Here is a 14,469-nt window from a genome sequence, read left to right as displayed (position 1 = left end):
TGTGTGTGTGTGTGTGTGTGTGTGTGTGTGTGTGTGTGTGTGTGTGTGTGTGTGTGTGAGAGTTTGGGTATTAGTTTGTCAGTCTTTCAGAAGAGCATGTCTCCTTCACAGAGCTCTAGGTGAAGGACTGTAAGATCTCAGTCTCACTTTGCAGTGCATCTGCCCAGACTGTTTGGGTTGGTATGACGTTTATTTAACAGGATTACAGATAACAGCACATGTGGTGATGGGGCTTGGACACTCTTCTCTTACACTTGGATATTAATCCTCTATATGCTTTGGGAAACTGATTGCATCAGATAGTCCTGCAGAGCTTTGGTCTGTCAGAGTAACCTCAGGTTAGACCTGTAGTTATAGTGCAATCGTTACCTTGAACCGTTTTCTATTTTTGAAACTAATTCCAAATGCAAAGTCAGATGTCTCTCATGTTTTTTTCATGAGAGAAACCTATCCCTCTTTTAAACATTTGAACGCTTTCCCCACCTCGCTTTCTGCTTATTTTATTCAGTTATTCATTTTTTTTGTACCTTCCTCCATCTCTTCGTCCTTCACACCTTCTTGGTTTAATATATTCATTTCATGAAGCCTTAACCTAGTCTTTCAAACAGGCAGCCATTTTATGTCTTATCACGGGTGGGCCACAAAGGCCCAGGCAGGACTAGCACCATTAGCATTAGCATAGCACAGAAATGCCTTAACATGACTGACATCTTCTCTAGCATCATTGCTTTGATTGACACATAACCTGACCAGGTGGACCCAAAGATAGTAATATTCCTTGTTGCAGTCTTGCATGAAAATGCAAAAATGCCTCATAAAAAGACCGTAATATGCAGAGCTTGCTGTTTGAAGACACATTTCACTGAAGATTCCTAGTGCGTTATTACTTTTACTTTAATCTATATATCTGTTTTGATAGCCAGAATTATTTGTAAACAACTCTCTTATTTTGTCTGTCTTATATTTAGTGTGATTTTGAGTTGTGGAATATTTCTGTTCATTAAATTAATAATGTATCCGTTCGTTTTAATAGTTAACTGTTTTAGACTATTTTAATGCCATAAAATTCAGTAACCCAAGGTGCAATGACAATAAATATATTGGTAACACTTTACAATAAGGTGTCATTTATTAACATTATGCAACATGAATATAACACTAATTAACCTTTGTTAATGTTAGTTATTAGAAATGTTTGTTATTTAAACTGCACAGGGCATTAACTGATATTAAGGTAGATCCTTTGATCTTAAAAATGTATTAAATGCTGAGACATTATGACATTAACTATAAGATTAATAAATGTCGTCAAAGTATTGTTCATGGTTAACTGATGTAGTGTTAACAAATTAAACCTCATGAATTGTGCTGAAAACAACCATTGAACGTTAGGAGTTTAAGTCTGGATCCAAAAACAAAATAAGTCATAAATTAATAACATAATTTTTTGACAGTTGCGGTAGGCCTACTTGCTTGGTCAGGTATCACCACATATTTACACTCGGAGTGATTCATTTTCATATCAAGCAAAAAATAGATAAATCATTTTCAAACAACAGTCAGTGATTTAATGTATCTGTTTTATTTCCCACATCACTCACTCTCCAAGTGCTCCGTGTTCTTGGCCCCAGTCTGACCTTTGGGTTTGAACCTCGGTCAACAATAACAACAACAACAAAAAATTATATGTTTTACGAACTTCTCGCTGAGCACCGGGTTTTCAGGAATGTGTGGTTTTGCTGACATCTTGTATCACGAAAAGCTTTCAAAAATGTCTCTTTACTGATTTGGGATCATGTGTTTGATTAGGACATCCATAAATCAGTCTATTTGTCACACAGTAAGAATGTGACCCGATCCAGATGTGCCTCTGTCACTAACTTCCCCAGTTCCCCTCTCTCTAAAACACGTTCTTTACTGCAGCATCTGCGACAAAGCACACAGAATATAAACACACTTCCAAACACTGAAAATTAATTCACGTCTTCACATAAACCTTTGTTGGCCTGGGTGGCGGTTTATTTTCTCTGAAGGTTTGCGGAGGTCGTCGCTTCAGTGGTCCTTGTTTTTCACGTATAGGTAATAATTTATAATAAGCAGCTTCATAAATAACATTAACAAACGGCTATAATGCTTAACAGGACATTATTGTAGCCTGTATTGTGTCGGTTATGGCTATAGATTTTAATGTGAAAATGACTGTGACTGCCATATACCAGTTATGTTATTTGATTTGTTCATGCCTTAATAAAAGTCGACGTTGTAAAGCGCTTCTCTCATGTTATGAAATCATATTTCGCCGCCTATGTTATCAGCAGTTAGAGTTCTGCTACTTGTTGGTTCACAAATCTTTTTTTTTTTTTTTAATTAGGCCTATTATTAAAATATATGCCTATAACACACTTTTGCGTGAATGGCCGGTTTTCCTGGTGTTGAGACACCACAGAGCTCCGATATTAGATCAGTCTCTCCTTTCTTAGGCTTTATATTGTACTTATCACTGACATAATCTCCATGCACACCCGACTCTCCTCCGAGTAACACGCGCTGGCATTTGAACAGCTGCGATCCATATTCCTCTGTCTCCATATTTCAGTCAGCTGTCGGGGTTGTGTAAGGAGAGCTTTCGCCTTCTGTTGAAACCGCGCTGTGAACTCTCATAAACAATTTAATCGTGCATAACTAGTCATTAGTTTGAATCTCAGCTCAAAAGTATGCATCCCCTCACCTTATTTTTAACAAATAGCTTTGAGACCTACTTTAAGAACTTTCTATGTCATATTCTGTGATTTCTTAGTTGTTTAGGCCACAAGAAAAACGAACGATGTTGCAATGATCCATAGGCTAATATTGTATTTTTATATAGTCTTAATTCACATAGCATTTACATTCTTTTGAATTTAAATAATCTAGCATTCCAAACATACATTTGAAAAAGTTGCCAATAGATGTCGCCATTGCCTATTTCAAAGCGGTAATTTAGAAAAATGTTAATAAATTGAATAAATGTACATCGACAACTTTAGTCATTATTAATAAGTTGATTGTAGCCTACTTAATTTAAGGCAGCAACTTTTTTACTGGCTTATTTAAGTTTTTTTTTAAATGTCGGTAAAATCATATGCTTGTTTGCAATTGACTGGTTTTGATACATGATTTTTTTAAATCAACAGCTTATTAGGATACCTAAAATGGGGACACGTTCATATGTCGGGATTATCAAAGTTATTAAAATATAATTTCATCTTTTACATTAATATAACTTTACATTTTTATAACATATATTTGATTCCCTTATACAATTAGAAAAAATCACTGTAACGAAACAATGATGTGTCTTAATTCAATCATGGATTTTAAACAAATAACTCACAATTAATTTACTTATGATTATGGATTTCAGTGACACAATTCATCTCATTTTCTTTATTACACAAAAATATATCATTTTCACAATTTTCTGACAAATAACTCTTATTAACTCTGTAAAAGAAATGTAGGCGAGCTACACGGTAAACTCAAACATGCTGAAATGATATTAAATGACAATACAAAAATTATATTGCAGGATGGGAGCGTATTAAGAAATACAAAATTTGTTTTTGTCTATTTGTTGACGCTATATGTTGTTATTGTATTGTCACATTTTAGTTTTTCCTTAAATAATTTAGAGATTTCTGATAAGTTCTGTGTTCATGAAATAGTCTTCAGAGCGCGTTGTGATGTTTCATGATGAGACCTGTATGAGTAGAGAAAAGGCAGAAATTAGTAAAATTAGTCAAAATGTACTTCAACAAATGACAGCATCAGTAGAGTTATTTGTCTATCGATGCAAATGACTGGTTTTCTTCGGTTAGACGTTAAATAACTTTAATTGGCTAAGGCAACAAGCCACAGTATTTAGGATTATTAATAAAAATGTGTGAATCAAAGTTTCACATGCTATTTAAATGTAGGCCTAGCCTAAATGAAAAAGTCAGATTATTTGAATGCATAAAATAATGATGAACTAATGGTGATCTTTACAAACTGTTATTAAGAACATTGACTTGTGTGTGAAGTGAAACTGTGTTTTAATTATTAAAGCTAATCAAAGTTTGACGTGATCGAAACCTTGAAAAAAAACAAAAAACGATGTGTGCATGTATAATTTACCTGTCATGGATGACTGGAAAAGGTGATCTGGACGCAAGTGTTGGAGATTCAATTCTCTGAACGTTTTCTTGATCTAAATAAAATTCAAAGGATACATAAATGAAAACCCGGTCTTTGAAACAAACTTGCATTTAACTGCAACAGCAAAGACCAAAATGTTGTTGATCTCGAAAATTACTTTGCATATTGAATACTAACCATTATGTTTTAGGCTGAAACTGTCGGATGAGTTGTCGCTGTCTAGACACGGAGAGCCAGAGGCAGACGAGGGTTTCTTCTCGGGGTTCGTAACGGAGCTGTAGTTTGGGAAGTTACTGTTTTGACTTAAAAGTGAGCGCACACCCATCAGAGAATTTGCGCTGAGAAAAGCTGCGCTCGCCCAGTTGTGTAGTTTCCCAATCTGGCAAGTATAAATTCCGTTAGTGGAGAGGAAAGCTGGATGGGTCGAGGGTGAGGCCCTGAGGCCTGCGGGCGTCGAGGGTACATTGAGTTTATGCGTGTTATCGGGACTTGTCGCCGTCTCCGCCAAAGACCAGATTTTGGGTTTGCTGTTTCCAGGCCTCTGACACACCGGTCCACCAGGAGACACCTCACCAACGATTTTGACCACACTCTGTTCTTTATTACTGCTCGACAAAGGGCTGTCCGTTTTAAGTGCTGGTGAGGTTAATATCCGCGGTGTTTCTACGGTTTCTCTCTCAGGCTGATTATCCGAGGTTTCCTGATTCTGATCTTCCCTGGACTCCTCAGATTTGTCAATATCGATGGTCTCCAGATCGATTTCTTCCTCGTCGTCATTTTTGTCTGCATCGTCGTCATTGTCGCTGTCGAAAATCCGTCCGTCTCTGTCCTCGGCACTGCGACCCCAGGTCACTTTATTCTCTTTCTTGAGTCTCCGGCGCGCGTTGGCGAACCAGGTGGAAACCTGTGTAAGGGTCATCTTAGTGATGATGGCCAGCATGATCTTCTCACCCTTGGTGGGGTACGGGTTCTTTTTATGTTCCTGAAGCCATGCTTTCAGTGTGCTGGTGGTCTCTCTGGTAGCGCTCTTGGCCCGGGCCGGGTCACCGTACTGGTACTGGCCATATGGGTAGAAACCGGGCGCTGTGTGGACTGCAAATCCTGGTGGGTGAGCCCCGTGGTTATCCTTCAACTCATACTGCGACCCCTGGGGATTGCCAAAATTAACTATCAGTAAAAGTTTTTGAAACCAACAGAAATATGCATAAGGACGACAAGTAATGTGTGTAAAGCCTCATTCCTTGTTTTCTTTTAATTTAGAAAAAGAGAATTAGTGAACTGACTATTTCAACTGGGGGAAGAACGTGGCAACAAACTTCTTTGCAGCATTTCATTTTAAAACAAACAAGTAAAAACAAATGTAAATATCAAATAACTATAATTTCAAAATATTAATTGTTTTCAAAAAAGTTTTTAGAGTTGGCTAAATTAGTAAAATAAGAAAAGCTAAATAAACGTCGTTCTTAAAAAAGTAGTGATGCAATAACTGACTCGTGATTATATCTAAAATTGTATCATTTTGTGCGAGTAAAAATGTAAAAATTATAATTAGTTATTTTTAACTAGGCATTTATGAATAATTAAAAAAAATATATATATGGACTTCATGCAACTCTGAACATTTGGTAAAGATCTTTTGGAAGCGTTGCCAATTATTAAGATTTAGCCCTGGCAGAGTCATAATGTTTCATTCATCAATTCAAAACATTGTACAAATATTTATCTGCGGGAATGAACCGTAAAATACTTTTTTTTTTTAAGTCTAAAAGTATCTTACCATCTGAGACAGCAGGGCCAGCTCGGCACTGTTGTAGGGTAAAAAGGCGCTATAGTTTTGCACGGTCCACGGATTCGCGTACATGCCGAGCATTGGCGTGATAGCAGCCGCTGCAGTCGCGGGATTTGCTCCGTTCTCCGAGCTTCCCTCGCGTGGAGAGGACGGCATGACACCCGCGCGCTCAGCTCCGTACACCTCTTGGGAAGCGTTTAGGAACTGTGGGTAACCCAGCTGGGGGAACGACATGTCCAACTCCCGAGGAACTCTGACGGAGATGTACAGGAGAGAAGGGCAATCCACTTTCAATCACAGCAATAACTCTCGCTTGGTGCAGAAGCGCGGTCTCGTCAGGAAGAACGTCTAGTGATGCGTCTACCCTCTGGACCTCTCACAATTTGAAGTTGACGGCTTGATTGGCATGCTACTTAAGCGCGAGGCCCCTCCTATCCGAGGCCACGCGATAAGTAGGCTGCAGTGTGTGTTAGTGTGTGTTTTGTGGCAGTGTAAACGAAGAACTTTAGTTAGCCTACTTACGTCTTGTTTGCGTAAAGGTGTTGAATATGACAACAAATATCGAAATCTTAAAAAAATACAATAAGAAAATACAATTTAAAACGATATTAAAATCAGTGTTGTTGAACAGATGCATCGTTTTTTGACGTCCTCCTGAACTCATTTTAAACTGATAAATAATAAACAAAAGTAAATAATACAAAAGTTTTACAGTAAAAAATGATTGTTAGTTGATTGGTTAACGAAGTTGTCTTACATAATATTTTAAAAGACAATATGTAGCCTATATTTATTGTTAAAATTAAAAATGGATTTTATAAAAGTATAGGCTACATATGATAAATAAATAATTTGTATTATTGTTGACATTGTTTTATTATTTTATGTTTTAGGTAAAATACAATTTTCCTAGAACTATGGAGAGGCTATTAACTTGAGACCTTACATTGTGACATATTTATAGTGCAAATATTACACATTTTCCATATCTTTATACGATTGTTTTCTCCATGCCTACTTCAGAAACTGACTGGATTTAGTAAAGCAAATGCCATGTTGCCAGTTATTAAATAAACACTTTTCCCCAGATTTGTTCATTAAAGTTTGCCACTATCCATCCATAATTAAATGCATTTGAGCATTCATTGATCGTGCAACGCCATATAGGATGTCCAGTCAATATTCAATGTTTTATTAAGCTTTTTCCACTCGCGCATTCTGCTCGCGAGTTTGAGTTTGTATGTAGAAGTGGCTTTTACGTCTGGTGTGGAATTTTGAAGAAAGTAATAAGAGCGTAATAGTGATTTGATGGAGCGGAGAGAATCATCATCATCACTCCCCTCCCTCTCACAGCGCGCGCGCTCGAACACACACAGGCGCGCGCGCGCGCACACACACACACACACACATACACACGTTCGTTCACACGGCGTGCCAGAGAGGGTCTCAGTAATGTCCAACAGGGAAACAAACGATCCCGTTTATGGTAATTTGCACATTAGCATCACACAGGTTGTCCCGTGATAAGGTGACAGGTTAATGAAATGCTCCATTCAGAGGAGCCATTTGATCCCTCTGAGAGGTTGTGATAAGGAGCCAACCAGAGAAGCCTGCAATTAAAATCACAGCCTATCTCTCCATCCCAGTATATTTTCTCTCTCCTCCTCTCATCCACTGCTGGTAATGAGGGCTAACACCCCTGTCTGCGCTAATCCTCCCCCTGGGTGCACCTTGCTATCAGATGTTAGCTTTGTAATTATTTATCCAAAAAAGTCATAATTTCATGCTCGAGTAGCAAATGAGTTTGGCGAGCTGGATAGGCGATTCTCTTCGTGTCCTGCGAAGCGGAGAGTGAGATTTAATGATTTAATTACAGCAGTTAGTCCTCCATTTGGCAGTAAGTAGTTTTACGTTTTAAAATGGCAATGGAATCATATGCCAGTGACGTTCTCTGGTGCATCCAAGCCCGTTTCCACTAATACTAAGATTATCAGTATATCATTAAGGGCAGACTTCACATTTATTTACACACTCTCTCAAAAAAAAAACCCTGTCCCTGGGGCGGTACCCTTTCGTACCTAAAGAGTGCATTATTACTTCAAATATTGGTTCCAAAAATTAGTAGCTATACCTAAATGGTACATATTATAACCTTTTTAAAGGGTACCACCCCAATGATAGCTTTTGTGTCATTTTTTTTCTGAGATTGCACCAACCACATTTGGTTACACCTTTTATTTTAAGCAGTATCCACTGCAGTTCATGACACTGGAAAGAATGCTGTAACACATGTATGTATGTTATACATTTTGGTCCCGCTTTATATTATGTGCTGTTAATTATGAACTTACACAAGAAATAGAGTGGTTGTTATAATATAGCTTACTTATTGTGTTCATGTTGTATTGCTTCTATATTGAGGTAGGTTAGGAGTTTGCTGGTATAGATAGTTTTAAGCATGGGATAAAAGGTAGGGTCAACAGATTATAGGTGTAATAAGCCTACAGGAATTAATTACAGATGTAATGCTGGTATTTTAAGTACAACATTAAAACATATACTGTATGTACACAATGAGTACATTATATCAAATTATTCATTTTAATGTGATTAGTAAAGGCCCGGTTTCACAGACCAGGCTTAGATTAAGCCAGTTTTATGACTTCAATTAGTTAGATTTTATAAATGTGCCTTAGAAAATAAAACAATGGCACTGACATATTTTAAGATATTTTAGAGCAAGTTTCTTTCAGTTAAAACTGCTCAAACATGCATTTTAGTCTGGGACTAGCTTAAGCCTTTGGGAAAACGGCCAAAAGACACTTAATATAAAGTGGGTCCAACTCCAGTATACAATGCCCACTTTTAAATATCCAATTAACCACTAATAGTCAACATTAAGTTCTGCCACACAACTTTTAGCTCGTTCAGTAAGCTGTTTCTCTCAAGAATAATTCACAAATAAAGTCTGTCGCAACTTCCACTTCATGCCAACTTTAACGCTGTTGTGCAAAGACTACCAAATATTTGCTATTTTTTATTTGCTATTGCTATTCTTCTTGCCATCTCCTGCCTTTACTTGCACTGGGATAATAATTAAAGGTTAGTCTCAGTTTACAGGCCACAAAGAAGATCAAAATGAGTCGACTCCTCGTGTAGATGTTCTGAAGTGTGAATTTCATGAAACGCCAGAGAAGGAGAAAATTACTTTAGGTGGTGAATCAGAAGATCTAAACTGAACGACAGTCCTGCTTTACCTTGATCAGTTTTCTGCTGACACAGAATCAAAGCATCTTTGAAGCTGGTGTTTTTAATTTTTTCCTGTGAGCACGTTAAGCTTTTTTTAAAATAATCCTAGCATACATGTGAGTGAAACAAACTCATCCTGTGCCTCCGCCTCCAACTGTGAACATTGAAACAGCACGGTTTTAATATAAAGGGTCTGACCCTGATTGTCATCTTTCACTCCATCTCCATCTGCCTCTGTATCTGATTTGATGACACGGGGGACCGGGGCTCATTTTGCAGTCCATTAACAGAGGGCAGGACTCCAGTTCCCATGGGTCCTGGTTATCCCCCCTTCCTCACCCAGCTACCCTCATCTGGTGAATCTCCTCACCTCTCTAACCTCCCCCCTCAGTTGCTGACCTTTCTAACACTGTTGGCTAAACATTGCCTCCCTCTATAATGAGCCATTAAACTGAATGCATTAATGACCGTTGTGTGTGTGTGTGTGTCACTGCACTGTGAATCTGACTGCAAGGGATTTTACTGCAATAGATCATGGGTTTTGTTTTCAATGCATATACGATGAATGCCATCATATCTGTTGTCCTTGGATTGTTGAAGCGCTTTATTGTGTTGTAATATCCAGACATTTTTAAATCCCTCAAGAAAAAAAAGGTAATCCTAATGAAGAGGAGATTAATTACCCCCATTTGTGTGAATGTGTGTGTGTCAGAATCTGGCATAAGAATAAAGTGTGTGTGTGTGTGTGTCTCCCCTTTAGTTGACAGTACAGGAGGAAGTGTGTGCCAACATTTCCTGTCCTCCCGGATGTCCTCTAACAGACCTGCTCTCACAGACCACGTTTAACTCCTTTCTCTCCCTCTCTCTCGCTCACACACACACACACACACACACACACACACACACACACACACACACACACACACACACACACACACACACACACACACACACACACACACACACACACACACACACACACACACACACACACACACACACACACACACACACACACACACACACACACACACAGAGATGACAAAAATGTTATAGATCACGTGGAATTAGTGGTATTGGTGCCATTTATTTACCTTAATCCTAATCTTTCTCTGGTTTACAACCAGACTAAATGCAACTATGTAAATACCATCTTGACAAATTTGCTCAATTAGTGAATTCAGAAAATAAATCTGTAGATTTGAATCATCTAGTGAAGAAGGTACAGTAACTCCACTAACACTTGTTGATGGGAGAATTTTTTCAAACCAAACCAGACCATTTCAAACTACAACTTAAATGTAAACCGTAGCAAAATCCAGTAGCAAAACATTTCCCAATGAATTAGTCCATAGACTGCACAGCCAATTAGAACACAGCAGTTCCAATTCCACCATTTCAAAAAATACAATGGGTGTATGCAATAGGAGTAATTGCTTGTTGCATCAGTTACTTTGGATGAAAACATCTGCTAAATGAATAAATGTAAATGTCATGCAATTCAAAAACTCATAATTTAATATTAAAACAAATTAAATATCAAATAAATCCAGCGAATGTACTTGAACAATTCTGTCGAACCTTCACCCCTACAGCACTGTGAAATTTTTTTTTATGATTAATCACAACATTTTTTCAATTTATGTGGTTCAGATAACATATTTTAAATTTCTGTTGATTAAACCAATCTCCTTTATCATATTAAATATTTTTATTTCTATGAAATTTTAAGGCAACCAGGTTACTTACTTTTTTAAGTTAAACCACCAATAATTTTTACAGAGGGAATCATTTTCTAAGATAAAATATGGAAATCACACTGAAAATAAACCTAATTAGTCTCCATAACAATAAGGTAAAACTCCCTGGAAATCAGTTCAATATCAAATTGTCTTAACCTTTCAGGATTTCCTGATACCTCTGCACACATTGTCCTGCACCAATGAGCCAATTACCCCTGGAGTGTGTATTAAGAGATGACCAGATGACTGTGCAGTGGAGCTTTTGTAAGTGACAAAGACTCCGTGATAATGAGTGTAGGATCCATTGATGAACAGCAGTTTGATGCCATCACAGCTTCATTTCCCTACTTAAGGAAGAAAGACACACAAAAAAAAAGTGTCGAAAGAAAAGAGCAGAGATTGAGAGATTTTAACACTGATGACCCTTTGAGTGTGATGCTCTGATTGCGGTCCTGAAAGATTTAATTGACATGGCATTTAAGGAAAATGAGCTGTTAGTTTAAACAAGTGGTTTTCACTTGGTTATGCTTCAGGACCGAGATTGAATATTGACCCTCAGTACCAAACTGATTATTGTACAAAAAAGTAACAAAATTATAAAATATATATGTTGTTCGCACCTCATGATTTTGTTGGTTGCACCACATGAATGTGATTTGGTAGAATATATTTTAGTTAAAACAAGTTACTACATGCATACTTACAATAGTAATAACAGTAAATTAGGCATAATTACAAGTAACTAAACCAAACCCTAACCATATGTCTACATATAGTTAATTAATATTACTTAGTACTTATTTGAGCAAGCACAACGTAACCACGCCACCTTAAAATAAAGTGTAATCAACAATTTTTGAGTAATGCTCATTATAGAAGAGGCATAGAATGAATGTATTTTTAAATGTACTTTTAATAAAATAACATTAGCAACATGTAATTGACCCAATCTGTAGTTTAAAGCACACTATGGCAGGTCTCCATTAGGATTTGATGGTTAACTGTTTGATTAAATTCTTCTGAGCCGTGGTCCGCAGCCCGAGGGAAAATGCTTCAGCTAATACCTCCTCATTATCAATTAGCGGGTGGGTTAAAGTTAGTATGTAATCGGTTCTTAAGAGAGTCAACGGTGTCATTAAACGTCAGAGATCCTCTGATAACGCGAACTCATGCGAGGAAAGGTCAACCGCCTGTGGCCTGATACAGTAGATCATTGTCCAGACCTGAGCGTGGCTTGGCAGGTTCAGTTTGATCGGTTCACCAATTAACCAGTTCTAATCCATGCTGTTTGCTGTTAAACTCAGCTCCATCATTTCCAACAGAGTTTCTGGATTTAACAGATGTTTTACACGATTGCTGACTACATCGGCAAGCCCCTCCGCCCACTTTCGCAAGGGCAACAAAAAGCTTTCAAGCAGGCCCATCTCAGAAGGCCTGCATTTAAATCCGTTTCACAGTTTATTTATTCCTTTGTTTCAGTGCTAGTCAGTTTAATGCTTAGCATGCACTATTAGCAATTAGCATTGCTTTCAGGCTCACTAGGTTGCTGATCTTAGAAGCTTAAAGCTCTGCCCACTGCTTTGTTGTGGTCATTGATGCTCACAGGGGGTTCTTGGGGTTAACACAATAGATGAGGGGGCAGGAGAGGTTGTTGGCTAGGTGGTGGGATGGTTGGAAAAGGTACCCTGAAGTGGGGCCTTGTTGATTTGGTCCATTCAGCGACATGCCTGGGATAAGCTTACATGCAAATGCATCTGATAGCTGTGATGTCATTGTTTTGGAGCTATCATTATCATCAATTCATACAAGCAACAGTCATTATAGAATGTTTAAAGAGATAGTTTACCCAAAAATTAAGATTCTGTGATTTACTCACCTTATGTTATTTCAAACCTGTATGACTTTCTTTCATCTGTGGATCTATAAAGGAGATATTTTGAAGAACTTTTTTGGCCATGCAATGAAAGTCATTTGGGTCCGATACAGTCCTCAATGGACCCAATTGACTAAAGTTTTGTCCAAAATGACAAACTATATGAACTTATACTATGCACTCAACCTTCTACTGTATGAATTTTGAATAGTTTATTTTGTGATCCAACATCAGAGTATGACAGCCATTCCCCCTCCTCTACGTAAGGAAATCTGCAACAGTTGACTATCCAACATGCCACTTTTCAGTCAATGAATTGCATCATCCATGAATTTGAATCGCACTTTTCTTCTTGGAATTTTCAGTGTGTACACACAACTCACACTATTTATACTACAAAATGGCATAGCGCATAAGCACACAAATTGGGATGCACCTTGAGAAATTTCTATAAATATCTTTCTTTAGTGTCCTACAGATAAAAATAATTCAGGTTTGGAACGACATGCACGTTTTTTTTTTGAGGGGTGAACTTTAATTTCTCTTTAATTGATTCTATTCCCAGATTTGGTTTATGCTAAATAATAATGTGTTTATCTCAATGAATTGCATTAATTCTATTGATTCTGTGATTTTTCTTGCCATCTGCCAAATCATCTCACCATGGACCCACCGAAAGGAACAGTCTGTTACATTCATTGCTAAAATCCGGTCCGTGTGCGAGCGTGTTTTGGTTCGCCGAACCTCGGGGACCGCCTGGCTCCCCCAGGACTAAGCGCCCCTCATGGGGTGGGATAAAGAGGGTATCCTTTACAGAGCAGGCCTTCATCCACTCACCAACCCCCATGGAGCACAGGCTACATCAATCGACACCACCAAGCCTATTGTCTGCACCGGGATTTAATCAGGTATTAGTTACCCAAACTGCAAGAGAAAGCCTAAAGACGGTAAGCTTAAGTGATCTCCATAGTTACCTTGCAGCTCATAGCCTTGAGTATTATTAGATTAAAGACGGCAAACTGCTGGAGCAATAGGACAGAGAGAATAGCTAAATCCTATAAAAGCCCATACAGCCTTTAGCATCAAACAGGCTATACTGGGAAACTTTTTGTTGGTAGTCCAGGTAATCAGGTTGGACATATCAGACACCTACATCTGGCATCTCATCTGATGAACTCTGAAAGTCACCGTGAGGTTATGAGCGCTCCTCCGGCCCCTAATGCAATGGTGCATACCAGGATTTCCCTATACACACAGATTCCAGGACTGTATCAAATTAGAGGTGCTGGTAGAAAGACAAACATATGTCAGGCAGGAGCAGATCGAGTATTTTAGGAGGAGCTTTAGTCTTTTCATCTAAGGAACGTGGCATGGTTTGTGTGTGTGTGTGTGTTTGTGGAGGCCTCTATAATATTCTCAAGAATGTCGGCATTACCTGGAGTGTGGCCCATATGTTTCTACTTCCTGTCTAAAAATATTCAAAACTTCCTGAGATGATCTCCAGCCTCAACCTGAGGAAATTTCAGCCCTGGTGTCAAAATCCGTATCCCACCCATACCGAAGGGTTTGCAATTACAAGAACAATATGTGGTGTGTGTGTGTGTGTGTGTGTGTGTGTGTGTGTGTGTGTGTGTGTGTGT

General features: G+C 38.2%; 1 protein-coding gene across 1 annotated transcript; it reads right to left on the bottom strand.

The window, feature by feature from the left end:
- Positions 1–1,563: 1,563 nt before the first annotated feature.
- Positions 1,564–6,318, bottom strand: irx1b (iroquois homeobox 1b). The gene is made up of 4 exons (XM_077196692.1): positions 5,954–6,318; positions 4,354–5,323; positions 4,156–4,228; positions 1,564–3,739 (listed from the first exon to the last, which is right to left on the bottom strand). The coding sequence occupies exons 1-4, from the start codon at positions 6,197–6,199 to the stop codon at positions 3,694–3,696; spliced, it is 1,335 nt and encodes a 444-aa protein (XP_077052807.1). The 5' UTR covers positions 6,200–6,318; the 3' UTR covers positions 1,564–3,693.
- Positions 6,319–14,469: the final 8,151 nt, after the last annotated feature.

This window comes from Siphateles boraxobius, unplaced genomic scaffold (genome assembly GCF_051911475.1).
Source record: "Siphateles boraxobius isolate OS27281-9 unplaced genomic scaffold, OSU_SipBor_1 35, whole genome shotgun sequence".
Classification (NCBI taxonomy): domain Eukaryota; kingdom Metazoa; phylum Chordata; class Actinopteri; order Cypriniformes; family Leuciscidae; genus Siphateles; species Siphateles boraxobius.
This window is presented reverse-complemented; position numbering and strand designations above follow the sequence as displayed.

Coding starts and splice junctions, on each gene's coding strand:
- irx1b (XM_077196692.1), bottom strand. CDS start 6,199: ATGTCGTTCCCCCAGCTGGGTTACCCACAGTTCCTAAACGCTTCCCAA. Junction 5,324..5,953: donor TGGCCCTGCTGTCTCAGATG/GTAAGATACTTT, acceptor GGCAATCCCCAG/GGGTCGCAGTATGAGTTGAA. Junction 4,229..4,353: donor TTTCAGCCTAAAACATAATG/GTTAGTATTCAA, acceptor AATTTTATTTAG/ATCAAGAAAACGTTCAGAGA.